The sequence below is a fragment of the Brienomyrus brachyistius genome, chromosome 2 (assembly GCF_023856365.1).
Source record: "Brienomyrus brachyistius isolate T26 chromosome 2, BBRACH_0.4, whole genome shotgun sequence".
Lineage (NCBI taxonomy): Eukaryota > Metazoa > Chordata > Actinopteri > Osteoglossiformes > Mormyridae > Brienomyrus > Brienomyrus brachyistius.
In genome coordinates, this window is record NC_064534.1 from 48,992,063 (window position 1) to 49,019,846 (window position 27,784).

A 27,784-nucleotide genomic window follows, 5' to 3' on the forward strand; every position below is an offset into this window, starting at 1 on the left:
GACGGAGGTCCTCGGGCGGACACCAGCATGCAGCCCCCAAAGAAATCAATTCCCGTATGTCCTAATAAAAGCATTATCGCCGCTCACGGTGACACCACGACAGCAGTCATCTCATTGTTCTGAAGCCTCGTACTCTCACACCCGCACACTTCAGCGGAGCAGCGTTGTGCTGCAGAGACAGCATCACACATCGTGTATTGCTTTCAATTTATATATATATATTTGTGTGTGTGTGTGTGTGTGTGTTTGTGCAAGCACTAGCGCGTGTGTTTCAATGTTTTTGTGTTTGCATGCGTGATTGTGCGTTTCCTATCCCGTGCTTGTCGTTTCCACAGATATTCATTGGCTTTCTCTTACGCAGCGCCCTCCAATTGCTTCGATTTGACCACTGCACCCTGAGACACAAGAGGATTAATTATTAATTACAGAAATACACAAATGTCGAGTCGACCCACGCCGGGCTAAAGTATTTGTATGACAAACGCACGCTTATATAACATGAAATTCAAACTAATCTGTCAGTTTTACGGATGCATCTGAGACTGTCTTCTTCTGCTAGTAATAGACCATGAAGAGAAGTAATCGAATAAAATTAAATTAAACAGGTGTGGTAATTACAGTATAAACTGCTTGGTTTCTACTTCGTAGTAAGTTAGAACTCGGAGGCAGAAGCGGATCCTTTACGAAGTGTCGGACCGCTTGATAAGTGACGATATCCAACAGTCCCAATATTAGAGCGTGTCTTTTAAACAATATTATGGTCATTTTTAGTTCAGCCATAACTATAGCCTAACTATGGGTGTTGTAGGGTGTCAAACAAGCGTGCACATGTACATATGCGGCTACACATGGGCACACAGACCAACTAGAATACGACAGATGCATAACCATCCATCCATAGCTGCTTCTATGCAGAGCCGTGGGGGGGGGGGGGGGGGGGGGGGCAAGTCTAAATTACGCTACACAGGGTAGGCTACGTGACGTAAAATCACGAATAGCTCTATGTTTTACGGCTATAAAGCAGAATTATTATACAAAATTGTGCTTTCATGATGAAGACTCTGTCCTCAAATGATCACTAAACGTGTGCCCTTTCGGAAATACAATATTTCCCTGTGTATTATTTTGTTTTGATATTTTTTTTGTCGCATTTTATGTCGTATTTTTTCGTGACCACCACGAGTCACCAATTACGCATGCAATATATTATCCCCCTGAACACTATTTTGTGTATTATAGCGCGTTTAATAGCTCGACGCCGCATGATATCCGTCTTTTCTGCAGAAGATACCTTTTTCCGAAATCTTTAACATAACGTAATAAGTCCTGTAAATTAGCTAGTGGCATGGGGGCAAACGTATACCCCCTCCCCATATTTGATTTCATTCACCACCACCCCCTCCCCCAATAAATATACCTTTGTATACAAATTAAGTTGTCTCCCCCCAATATGAAACACTTTTGCCTTTAAACTTGACCAGTGCCTGTAGATTCAATCAAGATTCCAATGGGAACCATTTTCCACGCTTAGCAAAATCTGCTGTCACTGTCCCGCTTGGTGACTAAGGTCTGGCAGCTGTCCTTTGGCAGCTGGAGTATGATTGAACCCAGACCTTGCCAGATCGGACCTTGCATTACCTCTGGGTTTGTATGAGGAACTCAGAAAACAATCTTCCCTCCTGCTGTCATTCTTGACAAATTTGACTGGGGATAGCTTGGCAAATGAGATTTCCCTTCTGCTGACCCACTCTTAATTGCCACAGAATGACTCATCATGAGTAAATTCATTGAGGTTTCACAAGCAGGACATAACAGCAGTTACATGCTTGGTATCAAGGTACCTATTGCTGTCTAATGCCAATGTGACTCTACATACTGCTGCTGACAGAAGAGCTCGCATGATACAATAATCATGCAGCGACAAACTTACAAAGGTACACAGTGCAAAAAAAAATGTTATATAGATGAGGAGTGGTGCTACTGAGGGATAACGCAATAATAGTTACTGCAAAGTGACGAAGTGTATTAGTCCATGCTAGATCCAAATGTTCACGAGAACTTTGACTTCCACCATTTAAGATCATTAGTTCATTTGAAACTGACCAATTTAGCAGAAAATGGGAGAGCTGGTAGAGCTGAGGGTGCTTCGTTTAGTGAAGGCTCTTATCAAGATCAAGCTTTGGATGGACCATCATTACATTACAGAGCTTTCGCTATTGGTCCACACTGTACTGTTCTGAGAGTTGAGGTTCTTGGTCGGTTCATGTCAGGACACCCAGGCAAACTCCATACATGGCCGATGATGCATTTCCACCTGTTTTTATCTTTACTGATATATTTCAGGACCCAAAACAAGGCAGTGCTGACTAGATGTGGCACGGTAAAACACCGTCTTGGCATGGTAAAACACTAATCCCTAGGAGGCACTGACTGAGCAACCATTTAGTAGACAGCGACTGAGCAACCATATACTGGACAGCATTGTTCATCAAAAACCACTGTTGCCTAAAGACACAGGCTGGAGTCAAATAAGAGTTGGAATTGCTGCAATTTCACAAACAGCATGTTTTCACACTGTTTTTGTGGTATATATATAGACATATCTTTTTACATGGCTGAACTTAACACATACATAATATCTGAGAAGGATGGATTTGCTGAAATCGCTACAACAAATTCATTTACACAGTATCAGCAGTGTGTGAGTATCATTTTTTTCTAGCAATGATACGAGAAAATCAGCAAATAGTATGTTTTGTTATTGCCCGATTTGGAGACATAGTTCTGATTTCATCAATAATTAAATTTTAGTCACCTTGTTATTCTGGTTTCTTTGTGGAAGCATCTCTGAGTCAGTGCATAAGATATGGGCCGGGTGAATTGTGAAGTTTCTCCGTACCTTGATCCAAGATCAATTACAGCCATAATATGTTCTTTTTTTCCCCACAGCATTGAGCGCTGTTATCAATGATAATGGACACATTTTAGTACCACCACTTAGGTGTTACAGTGACTGTTACTGTATAGATGATTATTGGTAAATGTTCAGGGATAAAAAAAAAAAAGCAAGTATATTAACCATTTAAACCTCAGGGTGCTCTAGTTAAGGGTATTACCCTGTAAATAGTTACTTCTACAGGGCGGTTTTAGTGAAAACCAACTGGCTCCATACGTATCACTGTGTATGTTACTGTGCCCTTCAGCGTCCCAGGGTTACAGCTTCACAGGGTCTCAGCCCCCACATGCAGGTCATCAGCCCACTCTGTCTCTTAGCTGCTTTACTGAACTGCCAGAAGGCGTAAGGCAGGAAGCCAGACAATCAGCTACAAGAGAAGGCAAAGCAGCGTGCGATACTATGAGGAGCAGAAAACAGAAGAAAATGAAATCCAGCGATGAGGGAACATTAAAGCAATATCATCATGTCTAGTGGCTTTCTAGTCATCCTTCAGCTCGGTATCAGTTATCCCCCTCTTACCAAGTCATACCTCGTTTTCACTGTACTTAGCATATTTTGCACATACCGTATTTTAAAAAATTTGTATACTTTTATCAACAAAAAGTCCACATTGTATATTAACCAAACTGCATATGACCACTGTCTTGTCTTAACCATCTGTGAGAAAGTTGGACAAACAGCTCCTTGTGCTTCAAGGATGTCTTTCCCCCCAAAACTGGTGTAGCTGAAGTTCAAACTCTCTTTGAATTTGTTTCTTCCTCAGTGGCAACATTCATTTAAATGCTAGGTCACCAACATTGTTGCTTGGATTGTAATTTACTAGATACTAGATGTTTAAGGAGGAGATAAAGACCATGTCTATGTATCCCTGTTCTAGAATGGCCCAAATGTTGGTATTATCATGGGCTTAAGATAAGCCCAGTACTGAAGAAACCAAATCTTAGATTACTGAATCCCTCAACTATCCGAATAAGATAATTAAGGGTATTTGAAAAGAGCTCTTCCGTTTTTGGGATGGTGACTGGTGATTGGTGAGCAACCTGCAGCTAAATTAATGACAAACAAGCCATTATGAAATGCCTCTTACCAGATTTTTACTGATGGTGCATTCAAAGCTCTTGATCCCCACATAACATACACACACTGACCACTTTATTAGGTATAGCTTGCGAGTACCAGGTTGGACCCCCTTTTGCCTTCAGAACTTCATGGCGTACATTGAACAAGGTGCTTAAATCATTCCTCAGAGACCTCGGCCCATGTTACCATAACACTGCACAGTTGCTGTAGATTTGATGACTGCAGCTTCATGATGTGAATTTCGTTACACTATAGGTGCTCTACTGGATTGATATCTGGTGACTGTGGAGGCGACCTGAATACAGTGAACTCATTGTCATGTTCAAGAAGCCAACTTGAGAAATGAGCTTTGTGACATGGCTCATTTTCTTGCTGGAAGTAGTCATTAGTAGCTGGGTACACCATAGTCATAAAGGGACAGACATTATCAGCAACAATACTCAGGTAGGCTGTGTCACTTAAGGGGTCTAAAGTGTGCCAAGAAAATATCCCTCACACTATTACACCACCAGCAGCCTGAATTGTTGATACAAGACAGGATGGATCCATGCTTTCATGTTTACAACAAATTCTGCCCCTACCATCTGAATGTTGCAGCACAAATTGAGATTAATCTGACCAGGCAACATTTTTCCAATGTCCCATTGTTCAATTCTGGTGAGCCTGTGCCGACCGTAGCCTCAGTTTCCTGTTCTTAGCTGACAGGGGTGGCACCCGGTGTGATCATCTGCTGCTATAGCCTATCTGCTTCTGGGTTAGACGTGTTGTGTGCTCAGTGATGCTCTACTGCATGTCATGGCTTCCACCCATTCTCTGTAAAGCCTAGAGATGGTTGTGCATGAAAATCCCAGCAGATCAGCAGTTTCTAAAATGCTGGCACCAACAACCACACCACGTTCACTTAAATCACCCTTCTTCCCAATTCTGGAGTTCATTGTGAACATTAACTGAAGCTTCTGACCCGTATCTGCATGATTTCATACACTGTGCTGCTGACATATGATTGGCTGATTAGATATTTGCTTCAACGAGCAGTTGAACAGGTGTACCTAATAAAGTGGCCAGTATATATATTTATATATATATATTTATATATATATTTATATATATATATATATATATATATATTTATATATATATATATATATATAAAGTACATTTTCAGGTCAGTCACAGGAAAAATCTAATCAGTATTTGCTCTTGCACAGAAATAGTTAGGGAAATTGTCAAAGTTATATTTTAAATATTCAAAGCCCACTAGCAACTGCTATACGGAAATTATACCAGGATGTTTAATTCTTATCTGTACCCAACTAATGGACTGGCAACACACAGGGACCTATTACCTACTGCTAATCACTTCCTGCTTGCATTCTGCATTTACTATGGAGGATGCTACATTATGATTATAACTGATAAGTACTCAAAATTCAAGTCAAAGTTGCTGCAATCTAGTTGAATTGAGGGCTGGTATACGTAGCTTGTCAATGACAAATTTTGTTTGGTTACATTGAGCCATACGAACAGAAAGTCACAGGAAAATGCACGTTTCCCCTACTGCAAAATACTTATTCTGTAGATGCAAAGCAGAGTATTTAAACGAAAAATATTCAATTAAACAAGTATTAAGGCGCAGGAGGCATGAAAGCAGAATCTTGAATTAAGCCTTGAATCTCAGGGTTTAAAAGTGGCTTTAGAACAGAAAAAGATTTACCCAGAGCTTCATGGATCTTTGCTACCATTGCAAAGGAAATGGAAATGAAACGTCAACGATAAAAAAAAAACCCCACCAACCTTAGAAGCAGTTCCCATCAGCATCACATACCATAATTAGAATGACATTTCAGAAGCGTTTAGCACAGGGCAGGTCAGAACAGATCAAGGCATTTGTTCAGTTGGGCTAATGACTATTTGCAGTGAGTTGAAGAGGTGAGGACAAACAATGCAAGTGTGATTTTGAATTTTACTTTGTCATAAAACCTACTGTCGCTCAGAGGAAGTAAAACATCCTTATTAAACAGGTTTGTAACGTCTAATCAGGCTCGTAATGGGTGTTTTCATAAGCTGACAATCTCAAAGATTGCCAGGTTGAACTTTGAGCCCTGTCACAACTGAATTATGTGGACAGGGAATTATGCAGACATTAGCTTAATGCTGGCCTGATTATAAAGTGATCAAATTTTAAAGGCTGGTATGAAAACAAATGGTGATCCTGCAATACCCAGTAATTTATTAATCACATGATGTATTTGCCTTCATAACATAGTACATTTAGCTGACAAACATAATTAGTGGTTTCTTAAGCATTTTTACTTCCTACAGTATCATTTAGAACAAGTGGGGCAAAATGCCAGACGGCTGCTTAAATGTGCCCAGGCATGAAGGCCACAGCCACCCGTGAATCCACACAGTGACAGGAAAAGAAGGAAAAATAATTGAGGAGGGGATGTGTCAGTCAGATAACCTCAAAACACGAGTGGTCACATGACATGGACGGAGGTATCAGAGGGCAGGGAGTTTTGGGTACGCAGTGTTATCCGAGGAAAACCGAAGCCGCTTCTCCTGGGGGCTGACTGCAGTTCGCAGCTGGATTGTACATCAGTGTCTTCCAAAAAGAAGAGTGGTGTGCAATAAGGTGAGCCCTTATTTCACTGACGAGCTGCTAGCGATTTAAAGTGACTAATTCAGAAACAGATTAATATACAATCAGACAGTGTAGCAACCATCAACCGTGCTTAAATGTCAGTGAGGTGTCATTTGATTTTAGCAAACAAATTACCTGATTGAAGCACAGCATTAAATGTGGTGTTTACAGCAAATCAAATGCATCATACCCACCTGACTGTAAAGAAATCATAGTCTATTATGCACAGCCTGGAGCAAATGCCAGCTGCAGGAACAATGTTCATGCAAAAAAACTTAAATGTCTTGCTAAACCTACAGACCCACAAGAAGCTGGAAAGCCTCACGTGGTCCCCAGGGTTATAGACGTGGTAACAAAATAATGCCAGTAATTACATAGCTACTGAAAATTAGTCTTACAGAAGCTATGCCCTTCTCTGGTTGCTCAGCAGGCAAACTAAACAGAGCACTGTATGACACCAACATGAAGTGTAAGCACAGGAGAACACCCAGGCACATTTGTCAAGCCAAATATATTTTTATTAATACGGTATGTATAATTTTACAAAACCAGAGTTCTAAACCCAAATAATAGCAATTTCCACTCAAGAATTGATTTATGCAGACTATGCAGAATCTAAACTGCTTAACAGCCACGCTCTCCTCTCTCTAGGGAGGGGAACTGGTACAGGAACCAGCATCATCCACCCAGCCGAAACGCGTCTGCAGAATACCTACAGAAAAATCAAACGACACACGACGACAAAACGAAAATCTAACGAAATACAGAATGGAATGATGTAAAAAAAGGGGATAGAAAGGAGGGTATGGGGACCTGTGATGGTGGAGGATGAGGGTAGAGACACTGCAATCCCACTCACAGCAGTTACAATCAAAAGTTATAAAAGCAGGACGGCAGCACACTCAGCAAACACTCGAAGGGAGAGGAGAGGGGCAAGATTCCAGAAAATAGTAAATGCAGCTTCTTTTGGGGGATAGAATTCACTCTTGTATTTGAGGTAAGAGCAAGTTGAATGTGGGAATTATAGGAAATACTACTGCAGCATAGCAAACGTCAGCAGGACAGACCAAGTCAAAGACTCAGTACTGAAATTATTAGTGATATGGACTCACAGCCGAAACTGCTAAATTAAATCAGGTAATGACAAAGACAAACAGAATGCTGCAGTTTCAAATAATTAGGATTAGAGATAACATTAAACATGAGTACAGTGATGCATCTTCCTGCTGTTTTAAGACACCCAGCAGGTCGGAATAAGGGCAGACTTTAAAAAATGCAATTTCGGTCTCCTGAAGGAAACACCAAATGAATAGAAATGGCTTTATTTGGAGGACTAAGTGTAGAGGGCGATGGTGTGGAACACAGCACCTTGTCTTGGCCAACAGCTGAAAGGTCCAAAATTTACAAGATCAAGAACAGGCTTTGGAGACAGTGAATGCTGCAGGAGACCTTTTAGGGGAGACTGCTCCAGAAAAGACAGAGCGATTTGGTGAAGAGATAAACAGGGTTGTAGTATCTAGAGAACAATGGCAGGTTCCTCTAGGGTGACTGAAGGTGATGTCAGAGAGAAGGAGAGAGTATAAAGTATCCAGGATTGGGGTTGGGTGGGAGTGGTCAGGAGAGGTGAAATGGTGGCAGGGAGACATTAGTGCGCGGTAGAGCGGTCCTGATTAACCCCTGCAGCCAAGGCCAACGCCCTCACACACTTACAGACAAGTGAACACCCCCCCCAACCCACTACCACGGTCTCTGTTTTCCAGGTCAGTTCTTCAGCACAGTCTCGTAGCACTGGAACACGTACTGGGAGACTTCAGGAGCTCTGCACTTCAGGGACAGCTGCGGACAGGAGATATGAAGAGCAGTTACCACAGAAAAATGAGGCTCTCCTCTGTGAATCTCCCAGGAGGGCTGTCATTACAGGTTATCCGCTGGATGTCTCTCACTCTGCATGCATTTAGCGGTCATTTCTGCAGCTGAGGAACTGAATTAAACAGCACAAGTCAGGGTGCAACACATACACACACTATACACACACACACACACACACACATATTATATATACATATATACACACACACACACATATTATATATACATATACATATATATATATATATATATATATATAAATTTACTTTTGCCTAAATCAGAAACCCTTCTAACAGACCTTGGAAGCCATATTAAAAGCTTTTCCTTCCATGAATTAAGACGAGAACAGGAAATCAGAAAATCAGTGTTACATTTTTCACCGCCTTTGTCATTTCCCAATTTGTCCATGACTCAGCACCCTGCTCCAATCTACAAGCCTTCCAGCCAGGTGTCGAGTCACACCCCTACTGGTAAAGTTTGTCTTCATGCTGTGTATCACCAGGTGTGTTTGATAAATGGTTATTGGAAGGGAGACACAATCCCTACTGTTGGGAACCAGGGACTCTCAGGTGCCTGGCAGGACAGTCAAGATGCTGACGGCTGATTTAACCCTCCCACGGTGCAGTGACACAGCCATGTCTTTGGGAACAGCTTTCACTGACTGAGCTGCTAAGGGGCACCTTGCAGGAATCACTACGGTGGCAAAATACTGTCTCCCACTCAGCCCTACTACAGGTCTTTCATTCTATTGCCTTCCGATAATTAATGCCATGAATTCACCACAGCAGAAAGGCTTTTCTCCCTCCGTCTTCCATTTTTGGTTTTTGAATCTCATAGTCAAGCTTTTCTCTAAAAACGTTCTACAAGAGAGAACCTAAAACTGCCTACATGAACCCTACCAGAAGCAAGCTGTCAGTGCAACTCCAGCTGTAGGTCATCGGCTCTGACTGAGAACTGAAAAGTGCAGAGTCAGGGGAAAATGTGGAACCCATGTGTAACGGCAAACAAATGCCTCCCACAAGTGTCAGTAACGTTCCACATAAGTGGAAAAGTAAATGTCGCTTGACACAAAGTCACATTTCACTGTCTCTGGCCTGTTTTAGGATGATGGGCAAAGGGGTGCATTTATTACAGTGCTGCAGTGGAAGCCTACATGTAGCGAGAGAGGGAAGCGAGAGACAGAGAAAGACAGGGCAGAAAAGGAAATGAGGGTGGGTAGTGGAGGCAGCAGCTTAGGACAGGGAGAGACCAGTGACATAACTGGCTTACACTGGGATGCAGGACAAACCAGTAGGGAAAGAAGCAGCACAGGTAGAAATGAATGGAACAATGAACATAAAATAAAGTGTGGGTGGGGGGGGCGGAACTGACAGAGACCAAACGAGTGCGGAGCGAGCAATGTGGGGGATTGTCGCAGCGCCTGACATTCTTACACAGCTTGAGCAATCAGCTCCTCGGGGGGGTGAGCTGGCTCACACATTGGCCACACAGTTGCCATGGGGACAGCGATCAGCCATGAGGGTTTGTTCCCCCCCCCCCAACCCCTTCAAAAAAACAGCCCTCCTGAGGAGCACAGACTCATGGGAAGGGCTCATACGAAAGATTACAGCAGAAGCTAAGTACTATCTTTTTAAAGGGTCATAATTAAACTAGTGAAAGTTTAACTGTATCAGAATTGTTTGTTTTTGAAGGAATAAAATGGAATTACATTATCGCAGGAAATTTACAGGTAACATTACTGCAATGCATTTATATCAGGGGTGTGCAATCTTATCCACAAAGGGCCACTGTATATGCCGGTTTTTGAGATAACCTTTAGGTCAGCTGTTCAAACCCAGGTGTGAGGACTCTACAGCGGATTGTCTCCTAATTAGTAATCTAATTAGGGAGCTGCAGCAAAAACCTGCATACTCAATGACCCACTTCTTGTGGGTCTATAGATTTAGCAAGACATTTAAGTTTTCTGTTTGAAAATTGTTCATGCAGCTTGCATGAAGATTGCCCACCCCTGCATTAAATGTTCCACCACATTTAACTGAGCAAACACTACAGTTGACTACATCCTTAATTTCAGCACTGCAATAAAAACAGTGGAATCACCCTAGAAAATAAGCAAGTTGGGAAATGAGAGCAGGGGAGGAATATAAGACTGGAAGCGTGGGCCTGGGAGGCGAACTGCTAACCTCCAAATCCTGAACACAACATGTTAACGGCAAAAGGGGGAAGGGGGAGAAAGGAACAAAAAGAAATCATGAGGAGACATCAGATTCCACAGACTAACACAGAGAGAGTGACGAATGTGAAACAACGCAGGAGCCAGAGCAGTAAGACACTGCGCCAAGTTCAAACTGGATGGGAGAGCGGCCATCGCAGCAAACTGTGCAGTCTGTCAAGCATGGCTGACAGAGTGGGGGTGGGGGTGCAGCATGTATTAAAGCTGGCTGCTGTTCATACATATAGCTCTCTACACCAGACCTAAGATTCTCAAGATGAAGTGTGTCCTCTGTCATCTAACCGTCACCATACCAAAGGATCCGACCAGTATCCATCTCAAATGCCACCCCCTTGGCTCCAGGTCCTTAACCTCTACGCCCCCTGCTGGCCCATTCCCTCCACACACCGTATAGTTGGGGCTCCCGGCCTGGAGTCGCAGCTCAGCCAGCACCCAGATGTTGTTGGAGAGCTTCATGGACTGGTACAGCATATCCTGGGCGTCGACTGTACGCTTGGCGACGGTGAACATGTTGCTGCTCTGTAGCTTACTGCTAGCAGCATCTGGGTGGGGGTGGGGGGTTCAAACATATTTACCATGATGCAGAAAAAAATCGCCTTGAGCTTAAAATATCCCACCTAAGGCCGCACTGGGCACGAGTGAGATGCTGACTTCCTCAAGGTGCTTCACCTGAGTTGAGATGGCAGTCCTTAATTTGAAACTGAGCCTCGTTTTCACCGGTGATGTCCTTCCAGGTGGCCAAGAACACCTGACGCTCTGTGGGGAGAGAGGCGGAGAGGCAGGATGGGCTCCTTTTTCAGAACAGCGTGCCACCCTCCACCCCCAGAGCCGGCTGTGGGGCACAGCACTGCTGCCACCCATCATCAATTACTGGCTCACCCACCACCCTCTATTTCTACCCCCTCACAGTAGGCTTGGCAGTGTCTAATTTAATCATACCATCCATCCCAGAAGGGGGAGTTACACCAAGCCAGGCCAGCACACTCTCTCCACCCCTCCAAAAAATCCTTATTGAAAGCCCAATTAAAATCCCCCACAATAGCTGACTGACCAGCTACTGAACCACTACCGATAAAATGTGCAAAGCGAGGGAGAGCTGGCAACGAGAAAAGGGTAGAGATTTGAAAATATTCAGAAACTCTCACTCCTCACATTTTGAAAACAACTTATCTTTTCATTGTTTACGGAAAATATCTATGGAACACGTTTAAATGGCTTAGATGTTTGCATTCACAAGATGGCTTCCGCAGTCTTCCTGTTTAAGTTTTGGGGCAAACTGTCAGGTAAATTACATGCAGATTTTAATCCATATAATGTATTTGCGAAGAGGTAATAAGGTCCATCAAAGATCAAATGGAGCAAATATAGTAATTAGATCAAACAGAATTATCCTGTTCACAAGGTCTATCATTTTCTGTAGTCGCCCTTTCCTTAGCTGTCGCTAAACACCGTTGCTTCAATTTTGATGAGATTTGAAGAGGTCTAAATCGTTCCCCTTATAAGACGTCTGCAAAGTCTGGAAATGATCCGATACATCATTTTTAAATTATCATGCTGATAAGATCAAGTGCATTCTCTTTGCTATCACTATGCATCGCTTCTTCCATTCTTGGGCAATCCATCTCAAAATTTGACCTGTTCCAGTTTATCAACCATACAATGCCTACGTACAGTTTGAAAATGTTCCGTCAAATACCTTTAGAGTTAATGTGTTCACAAGACCAAGTGTCTTCTACAGCTTCCATTTCCTTCCTTTGCTGCCACACAGTACTATCCCTCAAGATAAAATCAAGTGTAGACCTTCATCCATATAACGTTACTGTGAAGCAGTAATAAAACCCATCAAATACTTTTTGACTTATCACATTTAAGGTCAAATGTCTTCTGCAGTCACCCTTCCTGCTGCTGTCACTAAGAGGCGCTGCTTTAGTTTTGGGGTGAGTTGACTCAAGATTTGATAATTTCCATCAAATTTGATCATTGCCATTACAGCATCCATACGATGCGCATGCTTAGTTTAAAAAAAGAACGATCATATAATTTTTGAGTTATTGTGCTAACAAGAATGTGTCTGTGGCAGCCCCATCCCAAAACCATGTATATTCCCTGTCTAGAGGAATACAATCAAAAATGATGAAATCCACCAAATTGTTGACAAACATATTCTGGATATTAAATAAAGGCTGGATGATCCCATAGATTTCCAGTCTAAATCATCACGGATTAAATGCAAACCTTCATAACACTACGACTGCCAAGCCAAGGAAGACTTTCCAAGGGCGTTTGAGTAAAACGGGCTGTACAGAGCAATGGTGAGCGTCACCACCAGTTATATAAGGAGCAGGGCCACACAGCCTCTTAAAGAGTGATGGGGGGGGGGGACTCACCCATCTTCCCATCTTCCACGAACAGGATGCTGATGGGGTACTGGCAACTAAAGTAGAAGACGTCAATGTTGTTCTTCACAGCCACCTGTGGGGGGATGAGCAGATAGATATCTGTATAAAGAGTTTATTTATATGTATTTTTTTCCCCCGGGGGGAGGAAGACTGGCACAGGCTCAGCCTACCGCGAAGCCAGCGCCACGTGAGCGGTCCTCCCTGTTCCCTAGCAACGCTTCCCCCACGGAAACTCCCACCACTGTAACTGCCTTTTCCTGACGATCTTGCGAGGCCAATGAGCATATAAGCACCCTTTGCCCTTTTTGAAGCTCCATGTCTGTCAGCTGCCTGGCCCTCTTAATGCCAAACACATGCACTAACACAAATTACAGATCACCACACTCGCTGACGGAGTACTTCTCACAAGAGAGAAATGTGTGTGTGATTTCATTCATGTTTTCCTATCCTGATGTCATATGGGTTGAATTTTAATGGGAGGATGCATCAGTCGTATCATTATCAGACAGCTTTGCGAAGCTTAGTGGACCGGCCTGATGACCAAGCCTCTCTCATCTGGGGAGTGAACACACTATCTTACGCCATATATGTCTGCAGGTGCCCCTGTCATCTGGGGAGTGAACACACTATCTCACGCCATATATGTCTGCAGGTGCCCCTGTCATCTGGGGAGTGAGCACACTGTCTCACACTGCTTATTCATGCAGTGACAACAGCATTCCCTTTCTTACCAGCACCAAATTAATTGTCGATTAGGGCAGAGACACTGGTTGAAGAAACAAACCTGCAGGTTGTTGAGGGGTTCCATCTTCATCACGGGTCCCACAGTGTTGAGTGGCAGGCTCACTTCGATGGTCTGGTTGGGGCTGAGGGGTGTGAGGACCTGAAGGGGACCAGCTGGGGCCAGCCCAAAACTGCCCAGAACAAACCAGATGAAAATTAAGAGGGTGGAATGAACCAGCTAAATCTGATCATATTCCCATGGTAGTGCTAGGACTGGCTCACCTGTTTCGGTTGAACTGGATTGCGAAGTCCGTCATGATGCTCATGGCCTTGTTGGTGAGAGACAGCTCCATCTGGATGACGCCAGCACGTCGGGAGAAGGTGCCGGAGATCTCGAGGCCTTTGGCTTTCATGGCAGGAAGCCACACCTGGAAGGTGGGACAGACACAGCCCATGGTGCTGCTGGAGTCTCACACGGTAATAACGATAGTGTCCCAATCACACTAGTCCAAAATATTTACATTTGTGTGCAGCACTTTAACAAAAAGGTATCAAGTCAAAATCAAACAAAGTAGTCCCGCAGGTTGCATCACTGGCTTAACACTGATTGGCATATAAACCAAACTATATATCAAAGTCCTTTTACATTTGTAAGCTAACTTCCCCTCAAGTATAAGGTCAGTAAGCTTTAACTATGTTCCTATTCACTTGCAAGAATGGAATAATGGGAAAGCTTACTGGACTCACAGATTTGGGAGCAACATACGCTCCTGTCGTCATGCCCATGCTGCTGCCAAGGTCAAACAGGTCACCAAGACCACCTCCGACAGGCGCATTCAGAGACGCCGGCATGACTGCAGGAGCTCCTCCAAAGCCAGCACCCATCTAGGGAACACGACACCAAGGGAAGAGGGTTTACAAGCAGGGATACACGTATAAAGCTTAAAATGTGCAACGATTTCTTGTGATAAATATAAATGCACGTAAAATAGGCATACATTTGCGCTGAAAGGGAGGCATAAACTTGAAAATGAAAGGTTAATACGCTCTGTACAACTTACCGCTGGGCTTCCGCCAATATCTCCACCAAGCTGTCGACAAACAATAATAATTTAGTACAAGACATTAGCCATGAATTCATAGTGGAGAACAGGTGGTGAATGAGTTGGCTCAGCAGACGTGAGAAGGGACGGCCCTAGAGATGAAGGCGAGAGAGTGCGCAGTGGAGTGCATTATGGGTGCTGGAGACAAGGTCAATCATAAGGAGAGACCAGAAGGCTTCCAGTGTGGGAGCATGGGATGACTGACGGACACAACGAAGGACATGCAAAGCAAATGGGTGCTGAAACCACATGGTGATCCAACATGGACAAACAGGCGGTTGGCAGAAAACCGCTAAATGGAAATCTGGTTCAATAGCCTTTCAAGACCAGCAGGGTAAGGATCAACACAGAACTCCCAAAAGAGGCTGGCAAACTCAATTTCATAACCCAATCAATCTTATAGTGGTGATGGGCTGGATTCCACTCTATGGTGATACTCAACCCTGAGTAGAACAGAGTGTGAATCCAACCTGGCTTGGTCAGCGAGTCCAAAAAGACAAACCAGTAAGGTCAAAGACACCTGTGGTCTCCATTTGTGCTGGTGTGCTAAGCTGTGGCATTTAGTAATGTCCGGTGAGAGGGGAAAGGAGAAAGGAACATTTAATCGTCCATGATGTGCCCTAAACTCAAAGGAGGGCTGGTGTGACATGTTAAAGTAGACCTCAAAGACTACTGTGACAACACAGAGCTGCACTGGAGGGATGGGAGGCAGTGATGGGATGAGATGAGATGGGATGGAATGGGATGGGATAGAATGGACTACCCTGCCCAACCATGGACGTGACAGAAACCTTCCCATGTATGTAATTACCGGTTCAGAATCATCACCCATCTGCAGGTGTTGAATTGCAGACAGAGAGAAAAAAAACAGGACAAAAAAAATCATGAGGAGCAAAATCTCAGGTAAGGCACCCATCTTGATGGATAAATTAATCGGTACTCAATCTGTACAGGACTCACTACCTGAGTGCCAGGGATTGTAAGGAACCAGTTTAACAAGACTATGTAAAGTGCACAGGGCCTGGATGGGTCATTGCAACCTGAGACTACATGCACTGGCATTTCCGAAAGCAAACACCAGCTGCCTGTTCACGGTGGGGACACCCACCAGGGTGTCCAGGCCACTGCCCAGCAGGTCCATAGCGCCCATCTGCATGCCGGAGGTGGGGGCCGGGACACTCCCCGAGGCTGGGGGTCCCAGGTCTAGGTTAAGCAGATCTCCCAGAAGGTCGCTCTGGGACGGGATAACGGCAGGGGTCGCTTCAGGTCCGGTGCCTCCGGGCTGACCCACCTCTGGGCTCTCAGTACTCTCACCCCTAGAGAAAGTGAGAAGGGATTACAGATACAAATGGATGCTCTAGATAACAGCAGAGCAAAAACGTACATGCTACAGAACATTCTAGAAATACCAGGGCAAGACGACACAGAGAGGTACTCACGAGCCAGACCGAGGAGGAAGTCTCTTGTGTTGAACACCTCGGCTGCCCTCCACAAAGGCACTGGGGGGCTTGTGGTAGACAGAGGCCAGAGTGCCAATGTGGCAAATGAGCTCCTCCAGCAGAGTGGGCTCAATCAGGTCTGTCTCCTCCGATATCAGTGGCTTCTCCGCCAGCACCACCTCCTTGGCTGCCACTGGGTCCGTGGAGAGTAGACGCCAGTAGATGTAGCCGCGGTCCCGCAAATCGGGGTTGTCAGAATCCTAGAGGAAGGGAGGATGGTGAGAGAGGGAGTGAGGGGAACAGGAAGGAAGAGAGAAAGACGGGAAGCAAGAGAATGAAGAAGATACAATACAGGGATTGGGAGATTTAAAAAAAGCAGACAAGCAAGCAGCAATAGGGAGGCCATTGGGAAGGAAGAGAGACTGAACTACTCAAAACAAGAAACACAAAATCATAAAACTGCTTCCCCAGACAGAATGCAGGTTGAATCTAAATGCACCAGGCAGCCAATCTTGATGTTGCTGGCAACCTCAGATCTGGACTCCCCTTGCCCCTTCTGTCAGTGCCCCTCTAAACACCACGCCAATTAGATCCAAGGGTCAGCTTTCCATCACCACCATAGATGAAGGTGTCATATCTAGAAAATCACTAAATCTGTCTACATGAGACTGGTAGGTTCATTTTTTTTTAAAAAAAAGGGAACAAAATGAAGCATCAGGATGGTGTAAACAAACAGCAGCAAAGGTTTCAGAGCTATAATGGGAGAAATTTCACTTAAATTCTTTTTCCAAACAAATAATGATAATTTAAAAAAACAAGCAGAAAAATGTACAGATTATGTACACATACCCAGAGTTTATACCTTTGAATCTCTTCATGGTTCAATCTGGATGTAAAACCTTTTAAGGCTATACCTCCCACTAAATACTAACTGAACACATCCATTCTGCTTGGTGCCGAAAAGCTGATTCATTCACCTTCCAGTCTCTTACACAATGCAAAGTCATGAGAAGCCCGCTGCCTGTCTCAAGCAGCATAAGGCACAAGGCAGGGTAACAAGAATGCTGGCCCATCCGAGGGAGACACTTATACACATCACACTCCATCAGCAATCTATAGATACAAATTTTCCACACGCATATCTTTAAACTGCAGGAGTCCCCGGAGACGCGAGCGGTGAGCAAACAGTACTGCCCATGGCAGAGCCCTCCATTGGGACTGGGATCCCGCGAGACCCGATGGAAATCTCGCGGGAGCGGTTGGTTTTAAGGTTGCCGCAGGCAGGAGCGGGCGGCTAAAAATAGACAACTGGTCCCAAGATTTTTGGCAGGATGGAGAATGTAACTGATGTCATTTATTTTGTGTTATATATTCATGTTTGTTCTGAGCCATTGTATTAAAATTGTGATGTTGAGCTTGTTTAAATGTATTTCTTTGAAATAAGGTTCAGGGTTCTCTTCTGTTTTTAAACTGCTCCTGTTTGTTTATAATAATGTGATATTTAAACATTTGTTGTATAGATTTGGTTATTGTTTTGTTTAATAACTGTGCAGATATTTGCACATCTGATTAGTTTTTGGGCTCAGTTTACATTTATTTGCGACTCAAAGTTGAAAGATTTTTGTTGAATTTGTTTTATTTATTTAGTTCTTGTTCTATTGGAATAAAACATTTAATGCATATAAACTTATTTCATCATACAGAATATCCGTTGGATCTGCTCTGCATCATGCAGAATATCCGTTGGACCCGATGGATCTGCGGGTGCAGGCGGGATTGGACAGACATATTGCAGGAGCGGGCGGGAGTGACAGAGACAGATAGCGGGAGGTAATGGTCAGAAATTCAGTGGAAGCAGGATTAAAAAAAAAAAAGTCCTGTGCAGGGCTCTAGCCCATGAAGCCACTGTGCCTGGGTTGGGGAGTGTGGACTGCGTTTCCCATATGATGGTAAAGCAGTCAAATCGACAGCTCAACAGAAAAGGCCCTAGAGACAAGGATGACCCCTCACCTGTGTGGCCAGGCTGAGCACTTGCTGAACCAGCTCCTGCGTCTCCGTGGGCTTCTTCAGGAAGAGCTTCACTATAGCTGTAAGCAGCTGCAGCTGGACCTGTGTAACGGCAGAGGAAACCAGTGAGATGACAGAACCAGAGACAGCAGATGCACACAAAGAATGCGCATCTTGAGCTTTATGTTTGAAGACTTTAAACCCAGACTGGAGATGATAAAGCTTCGAAAAAGCTTCAAACACTGAAAAACTGTGGGAAAAAAACAAGAGAGTGTCAGAGACGAGAGTGAGACCCTAGCTGACCTGGGTACTCTCATCATGGAAGCCCTCCAGGAAACTCTCCAGCAGCTCGTCAGCATTGTCAATCCGCTCGGCATATTCGCCCACGATCCAGATCATGGCAGCACGTGCTTCCGGCTCATCCAGGGAGTCCAGGTTCTCGCACAATGTGGCAATAACACTCTCATACCTGCAGGTGGCAAACAAGGTCACAACTCAAAGCCCCAAAGCAGCAAAACTGGACCAGATTAATAATTTAAAGTAAATACTCAATGACTGCCTAGTGGGATAATATTTATAAATGCAAGCTAATTATGCAGATATCTCTAATGGGACAAGACCAACTGCTGTTCAATGTCTAAAAGCCTCTCAATTTCCTCAATTTCTTGTCCCCTGTGGAAAAAAACATATATGGCTAATCTTTAAAAAATCAACTTAGGGTTGTAATTCATGTTCAGATAGCATGAGATTATCAAGTTAGCTCCCTTCCTGATCAAAACTTGCAGTTCATGGATTTAGCTATCATTGCTATAGTTGTACTGCTGTTACACACTGTGCAGAATTTCTAGGGTACAATCCTGACTGATCAACCTACTTGTTGGGGTATTTTCGGAAAATGTCCTTTATGACGACAATGGCCTCCTGCACCACGTAGTTGACTTTGGTCTGAATGAGGTCCAGCAACGTACTCACACAGCGCTCTGCGGATTGCTGATGGACAGACGGACCGATGGAAAGATGGTTAAGCGGGGGCCCATTCTGTAAAGTGGCCCCATTTGATTCAAATCCGTGTGTGCTAAATCCCCACCCCACGCAATGCGCCGTCGCACAACTCAAAACAACGAGAGGCAGACAGCAGGCAGAAGCAGCGGAGTATGAGATGTGGCAGTCAGTGTGATTACCCAAAAGGCCCAGGCCCTCACCTCCACTTTGATGGCGCAGCGTCCGATGGCGCGGACCGCCTTGCGCACAAAGTCCACATCCACCTCAGTGGCGTATTCTTTCAGCTCTGCGAGGACCTGGAGATGAGATGGCCGATGGCTAAATCAGGACAGGCGAAGAGTGCTAAATGATACACATCCATTACATTGGTAATGTCATACCAACTGATAGAAACGCAAAGCCTATAGTCTAAAAAAAAAAAAAAAAAGCAAACAGAATAGCAAACTGTACACTTCATTCACACGTTTATGAAACAAGGCATAACACTGGCCAGGATGATACTTTTTTTGTTCCTGTGCCATCCAGCATATGCAGGGATAAGAGGTAAACACGTTATTTGAGAAAGCAATACGATTTTTAACAGCAGCTAAAATTACAACGAGAACATACGAGAAGAGCTGGATGAATAGCAGGTAGTGACACGCACTCCTAAAAAAAGAATGGAGTGCATTTCAAAGCACTGCAGCTAAAAAGGAGGCATATAAGATACACTGACTGACCGAACTATCACACACACCTTTCGGCAGTACAATTCTGCATTTATTAATGGTGACTGATCTAATAATGGGTTACTGCCTCTCTAGTTAAGGCAGGGGTGGCCAATGATTTCCACTGCAATGCAGTCAGAAAAGCTGAGCCGAGTTGGAGTCTGGTCTGCTTGTGTATGCTGGTCATTGAAATAAGCAGATTTTCGTTCTCTCTCACTGCTTCAGAAGGTAGCATGAGGTAAATATATGCCCAGTGCTGCAGGCTGTGCTAGGCAGGAGAGGTTCCACTTCCTCTGAGACACGCCACAGCGGACCCAGCGGAACACGCCCCTCAAATCAGTCGCTGACGTATGGGCAATTCACAAAAAAAAAAAAAAAAAAGACTGCGGAGCGGCAGGGCGGAATATATCCTTGAACGTAGGGTCATCTACCTGGGCAAATATTTTCCCAATCACAGGCACAGGCACGCTCATCAAACAGACACAAAATTCTGCCTTGAGCGCTATATACGAGGGCCAGCTCCAGTAGATGTAGAAGTGCCTTCAGCTGAAAAGAACCTTCCAGTGAAAAGTACTGAAGATATGCATTCATTCACCTGGGCGATATTCGCTTGAGAGGCAAGCCGGATCATTATGTCTAGCTTTTCCAGCTTGACATAGATGGGGTCGTTGTATTTCACAAAGAACACCTTCATCTCGTGCTTCAGGATTTCTGGCCTGTGGAGAAACAAAGGAGCATCCTAACATTCTGGTGGCAGAATCCCTCCGAGCAGCGAAGAGGCCTCTCAGCATGTCGGAACATTTGCTAAAGCTTTTCGACACGTTTAGCCGCAGTGAGCAAAAGCTGGAGGCAAAATGGGACGACCTCTGCTGTTTCCCTTCAACAGCAATTCTAATACTCATGATACTTCGAGAAACAACTGAAAACAATTCAAACATACCCATTAAATTAGGGCCCTGTAGAGCAGTGAAGAGACAGTATGTAGTGTTAGTATCATCATTCATATAATGCATTGCAAAAAATGAACAAGTGGGTCCATCCTAATTATTTATGTGATCATGCATCAGCAGTAGGAGTGTGAGTTCATCTGAAGACCCCTGGTGTCAGAGATGCTGGAAACCCGTGCTCTAAATGACCTACCAAGACAATCAGAGCCTGAGTGCAGTGCGAGGGCCCAGCTCACCGTTTCTGCACAATGAGGTTGATGTTCCTCAGGGCCACATACTGCAGCTCTGGCTCGGCCGACAGCAGCGTGACCAACGGCGGAGCCAGCTTCTTCAGAAGGGTGCCATAGTAGTCCAGGTCCTTGGGCAGCATCTCCATGAACTTCATGAGCACCTTCACGGCGGACAGCACCACGGCAGAGTTGGCGTGGGAGAGGCGTGGGGTGACACGCTCACAAATACTGCAGGGGGTGGGAGAGCATTGTCAGGCAGTCATAGACCATGAGATGAAAGGAGAACAGGTTAGGTGAAGCCGAAATAAAGAAAAGGAGGAACAAATTAGGCTGTCAATTTACGTTAACGTGTAATTACTATTACAAAATAGTAAATTAACTATTTTCTAATATTTATGAAAATAGGACCGGGGAAGCAGGGACAGGACACAAGGAATTATGGAACACAGGGTCTAATCAAAAGATAAAGACAAGCAGGACAACGGAAAAGACAGCAAACTCAAAATCACGTTAATGACCGGACTCAGGAAACATACTTAAACCCAGACTTAAATACAAAGGATTAATGACAGCAACACGAAACAGCTGATCACACAGGGATTCCACACAAGGTAGATGAGCGGGCATGGCACACAGGAGGATCGGACAAGCAGGTCATGACAGCTGCAAAGGGAATAAACTTTTACAAATGGGATTCGCATCTTGTAAAGGTATGGTACAGTATGTACATAAAAAGGAATGCAGATGTGCAAAAAAAAAATTCACGGATGCAAATAAGTTCAGTTCCAATGAAATTCACAGATCTGTGAATTCACAAATCACAAAGTGCGAATACACAAGGGCTTACTGTAATGAAAATAAAACTCATATTTTTATTACTCTTATGATAATTATTATAAAAGTTCATTTTGAATGTGACAGCTTTTTCAATATTATAATATAGGACTGGCAGGTGGAGATGTCAGAAGAGGCATTCATGCCCTGGAATAACCTGACCTATGAGAAAAATATCATAAAGAATGCAAAAGATGCAGGTGAAGACGCTGTAGGTAAAGACGAGCAACAGACCTCTGGGACTCCCGGTCGTCCCTGGGCGTATAATTGGCCAGGCAGTCGAGGATGAAGATCTGGCCCCATTCTGTGCATTCGTTGAGGGCTGTCAACAGCTTGTTGATAGTTTGAGGGTTCAGGTCAAGCAGATTGCTGTTCGGGTGAGACTCTGCTATCTCAGAGAGGGCAGCCACTGCGTTAGCAACCACCTGGGAGGCAAAGGAGCAGATGGACAAGGCTGGTCTGACCCACAGCATGAAGGACAAATACCCATTACAAGTTTTAACAGCAAGGTGACAGCCTCCACGCGGTTTCAAGTTCAGCAAGTTTAATGCTGAGAATGCAAGGTCGGAAATACCAGTCATTCTATGAGTAGGAGGGACAAACTACATATATGTACAGACTTCAATAACACAACTAGAGTACCTGTATGGAAAATTTTCCTTAACAACCTACACTTACAACATGGCCATTTTAATATAGTACAGCAATAAAAACCTACACTGAATTATCAATCTGAAGAAAGCCCTGGGCATAGAGAGGACCAGAGACGCAGACAGGCAATTCTATTACTACCAAAGTTAAAATCAAGAGGGGCCCCACCATTGGGTTGGAGTCAGAGATGAGGTCCTTCAGCGTGTCAAGGAAGCCCTGGTCCTCCACCAGCTGGGCATTGATGTCATGTAGCTTGGCCACGCACACGGCGGCTGTCTTGCGCACATACGGATCCTCATCCTTCAAGCACTTGCGCAGCGGCTCACAAAGGTACTCCGTGATCTTGTCCACACGAATGCAGCCCATGGTCCGCACAGCCAGGGCTCTGATCAGCGGGTTGGGGTCCTCACAGTCCTGGGGGTGGGGGGGAAGGAGGAACATAACAACCTGATGAATGGCGACTTAAGGATATTTGCTGGTGCAGGGGAGTAGTAAGACATGAACACATTCAAAACAAGCGTTAAAACAAACCTGTGTAATCTACCCTGGCACATGCAGCCTCTCAAGGGGGCCCGTGTCTTTACCTTAACAAAGGTGTTGACGGCCATGATAGCCATGTCTGGCTGACTCTTGGCATAGTTCATCAGGTACAGGTAGACCAACTTCTTCAGCTCCAGGTTGTCCGTCTGCATGCAGTTGACCACATCTGGAAAAAGTGCGCTGAGGGGGAAGAAAAAAAAATAACTGGAAGAAACGGCTTTTCAATTAATCAAATATTGAATTATTCAAGTATATTTTAAAATATTCATCCAATATACAGATGTGTGTCCAATGCGAATTACAAACCATCAGATTCTTTTTGTACTCATAAAAATATATCATCTCCTCTATCCTATACAGGCCTATATCCAAAATGCTCGGAACATTCTTGACCACAATGTCCTGTACCTCACTTATCTACTCTAGAACGTTATTTCGTTTTCCCAAACAGGAAGAACAAGAACAAAAAACACTAAAGCCCATTTTGCTGTTCTTTTCCATTTTAAACTACCAGTGCTTTGCTTCTCTGCCCACAGCAGACATGATGCAGCCTCACCTGACATCCTTGCCCACTGTCATGGAGGCAATGACCTTCTTCACGGCTTCCTTTTTCTTCTCTTTCTTGTCACTGTTTAACTCAGCTTTGAGTTCAAAAATCTCTCCTAGTAATAAAGGGGGAAGGGGACTGTTACGGTTACTTTATGATATAATATTTTATTGTTAGGCATAAGTCTGAAGTTTTTCTTGCATTATAGTAGCTTTAAGGGCCACATGATATCCTGTGACTGTAAATAATCATTCCAAAACCTAAGGTGAATATACCAAACACTACTACTGAATTCATTCTACATACTTGGAGGTTCCCAAAATTAAACAAAGGGAATCTAAATGTGAGCGCAATCAAAATGTGTACAGTGCCTCTGCATAAGCACATAGGAGGTTTGGCACTTGCCCTGAACAAACCGACTTAGAGGAACCACATCACGCTAACCATTTAATTTTGGGACTTAAGTGGGCTCCTGCTGACACCTGCTGACCAAACGCCTCCAAATTCGATCACACACAAGCTTCATGCGTGGAAAGACCCGCTAATCACGGGCGAGCAAAACGACGAGAGAAGACAGGAGCGCACTGAATGCCAGCACAAGGTGGATATGAAACGTAGCGTAACGCGCAAATGTTTCAACAGACGGCAGAACCAAATTGTTCATTGATTCAAACCAACAAGTCTGGCAGCTGACACCTCTTTACAGCTAAAAAGCCAATAGATTTTCATGAAGGTTAACCAGCAAGGGAACAGAAGGCTGGGCTAATACAGTTAAGCTTAAAGCCATCTTATCCTATTACACCACCCTCAGTTGGCCTAGTCTCAGTTCTGCCTGCCAAAGGAGGGCACCCCAAACCGTCAGACGCTAATTCTGGGCTGTAGCACTCCAAACTTTTACTCTGCAACTGCCACCATTTTCACCCAATGACAGTGGCTACTTTCAGTGAGGCTTGCCCATGTTTTCTATCCACACCGCTATAAAAATTCTTTTCACCTATTTTCTGCCAGTATGACATATTTTATGTTTTTCAAACACTCATTTTCCGTTAGAGATATGGACACAAAAAAAACCATCTGTGCCATTGGCACAATAGATATAAAGATATAAGAATATAAACTGAGACCGGAGAGGTTTTTAAAAAACATTTTTTTACATTGCTAGCGCTAAGCATTGAGCTAATCAAAAGTAAAGCAGAAAGTTTAGAAAAAAAAAATTTAGGGATTACAAAGAACCCCCCCATAAAACAACAAAAACAAACAAGCACGAATGAAACAAGGTAAACATTTGGCAGACCTTTCTTGGTGGTGGTGAAATACTTGGAGTCCGTCATGTTGGCTGTGAGTTATCTGTTCTTCTGCAGGACAAAAAGGGACGATGAAAGTGACTAAGGGAAAGTGCCAGCACTTTCACAAATGGGGAAACAAATACTGCTGAAGCAACAGGAAATCCTAAAAGTGCACCACAAGAAAAACAGGAGGAAACCCGGTATGTCACTAGGAAAGCTTGGCTATTTCCACAACACTGGCAAAAAATGAGACACAGCAAAAAAAGGAATCCATTCCACAGCCAAAAGGGAAAACATGATCATCCTAGCTGAAATGCAGGGTGCTTATCCTTGCAGTGAATTCCTCTCAATTTCCTGTTTTTTTTCCCCAATTTCCTTTGTTAAAGTAATAAAACTACACAATATGAACAGGGAACAAAGATTTAAAGCACATCAACATTACACACAAGGTTCATTTTAATTACGTATTCACACATATATCCCCTTCTTAAAAAAACACCTAACAAAAGGAGCAAAATATCTTTTGTATTCAATACAGATAAAATAACAGTGTTGTACCTTTTCAGAAATATAAGCCCGAGTGGAAACTGGTAAAAGGAGATAAACATTCATCTACAACACAAGGCACTTCCTGATAAAGCTGAGAACAGTCTGAACTACAAACTAACCACTTTCCGTTTCCACTAAGTCACCCCCAAAACACAGAGGAATATTATATTTTAATGTATTAGTTTAAACCACTGTATTATGGCTAAAAGACCAAGTAAAACAAATCAGGTGTTCTACTGCAAGTGTTTATGTGCACCAGGGGTGGCCAATCTTATCCGCAAGGGGCCGATGTGTATGCAGGTTTTTGGGGTAACCTTTAGGTCAGCAGTGAAAACTCACACCGGCCCTTTGCGGATAAGACTGGCAACCCCTGATGTGCACAATCGATACGCTTGTGTTAGTTGACAATAAGATGGATAAAACCATCTCTTGAAAGCTCAAACCTAATCATTTAAATCTGGATTTAGGTACAGAAACAATCAATGGAACACAAACAGGTAACGCAAAGAAAAAACGAAACATACATGTAATAAGGATAACAAGAAGGAGACAGACATTAGAAAATATGCACGTTTGAAAAGAAAGCGTTCAGACCAGATATAAATATCACAGCGTTATCTCACCGCCGGCTTAATTAAGCTTTAGTCTAAAACCACGATGCCTAAGCCGGTTAATATTACCATTAATTATTACTCAATTACCCAGTACCGCTCCTCTCCTAACAATTGACAGGCTGCTGCCCTACAGCGCTGTCTCGGACGTGATAAACCAGTTTATTAACAACGGCATAACGAAGCTTGTGGGAACAGCCCAGCTTGTCTCGACTATGGGTATCAAGCTGCTGTATCTACCCGCCTGGGCTAGACTTTCCCTCCCTGTGTAGCTGGCCAACCTGGCAACCTCGGCACTGAAGGTTTTCTGCATGTGACATTGTGTGTAAACTTTAGTAAACCCTGTCAGTATCTAAAAGATTTATATTAAAATCAGGTGGAATTAACGGCACTGCTCAGTAACCCGCAATAAAGAGCTTAGAGGAACCCATGCAGAACGGAGCGACAAGCTAATTCATTCAAAGGAAGCAGCGAGTCAGCTAATGTAGGGTAGGGCGTTGAAAATTATTTTATCCGGCTACAAACAAAAAAAACGTCGTATTTTACACAGTCATTCGTTTGTTTTTCACAATAAAGAGTAAACCCGATGCTTAAATTCCGCAACGCGAAATCTATCCGAAACATCGCTAGCTATGCTAAATTAAGCTAGGCTACGCTAAAGAGCCGTGACCTTCCCTAGGTAGACCATAGCCTGTAACGAGAGGTAAGCCAACAATGGTTGTTTTCAAAAGCTAAGAATGAGCATTCATTTTAAAATATCAAGCATAAACATATTTTAGTACGACAGAGTGGAAACATTTAGAAAAGCAGTACCGTATGAGTTCGGTCTGGATATGTGTACGAAACAGCCTTCACTCCCTCCCACTTCAGCTGAGTGACGTCAGCGATCACCAGACCATTATTTCCGGTAACGACTTCCGCATCCTTCCCTCAAAAATATGATTATGTCTCATTTTATGGGAATTTTAGACTGCACTGTCCATTTTACGGGGAAAAGAACTGAGATCAGTTATCTAATAATTCATGCTTCACGTGCATCTATCCCAAAATATCGAACGCATTGGGAATTACAAATGCTACACTTGGACAAAAGACTGCATTGCCAGCTTCATCCCGTTTGTCGCACACCTGCAGTGTTGTCGTTTGGCTCCAACTGTGAACGTATTTTAAATCAAACCAGTGTTTCCCAGCCCGGTCCTCGGCGACACCCAGACGGTCCAGGTTTTTGCTTCCTCCCAGCTTCCTGCCAGACAGTCCACGTTTTAGTTCCGTCTCAGCTCCCTATCGGGAGCAAAAACGTGGACTTATCTGAGTGTCCCCGAGGACCGGATTGGGAAACACTGTTCTGAAGCCCTGTAACGTATTAAAAATAGAACTTTGTTTCTATTTTTTTCCTCTTTAAAATTTTATAAACGTACTGTAGACCT

At 43.8% G+C, this 27,784-nt stretch overlaps 1 protein-coding gene across 4 annotated transcripts; it reads right to left on the minus strand.

Moving 5' to 3' along the window:
* Window positions 1–7,176: 7,176 nt before the first annotated feature.
* Window positions 7,177–27,291, minus strand: ap1b1 (adaptor related protein complex 1 subunit beta 1). 4 transcript variants are annotated; one of them, XM_048980631.1, is made up of 23 exons: window positions 27,171–27,291; window positions 25,206–25,266; window positions 23,921–24,026; window positions 23,409–23,544; window positions 22,993–23,238; window positions 22,408–22,598; window positions 21,346–21,567; window positions 20,758–20,878; window positions 19,656–19,751; window positions 19,328–19,443; window positions 18,757–18,922; window positions 18,457–18,555; window positions 16,447–16,706; window positions 16,116–16,323; window positions 15,819–15,839; window positions 14,966–14,995; window positions 14,652–14,789; window positions 14,187–14,332; window positions 13,966–14,095; window positions 13,170–13,254; window positions 11,452–11,538; window positions 11,170–11,324; window positions 7,177–8,516 (listed from the first exon to the last, which is right to left on the minus strand). In XM_048980631.1, exons 2-23 carry the CDS (start codon window positions 25,240–25,242, stop codon window positions 8,442–8,444), a joined length of 2,871 nt encoding a protein of 956 aa, XP_048836588.1. In that variant the 5' UTR covers window positions 25,243–25,266; window positions 27,171–27,291; the 3' UTR covers window positions 7,177–8,441. The 4 variants fall into 4 exon arrangements, with proteins under 4 accessions (XP_048836588.1, XP_048836596.1, XP_048836604.1 ...); XM_048980639.1 differs by lacking the exon at window positions 27,171–27,291 and adding an exon at window positions 26,271–27,136; XM_048980647.1 differs by lacking the exon at window positions 27,171–27,291 and adding an exon at window positions 25,756–26,208.
* Window positions 27,292–27,784: the final 493 nt, after the last annotated feature.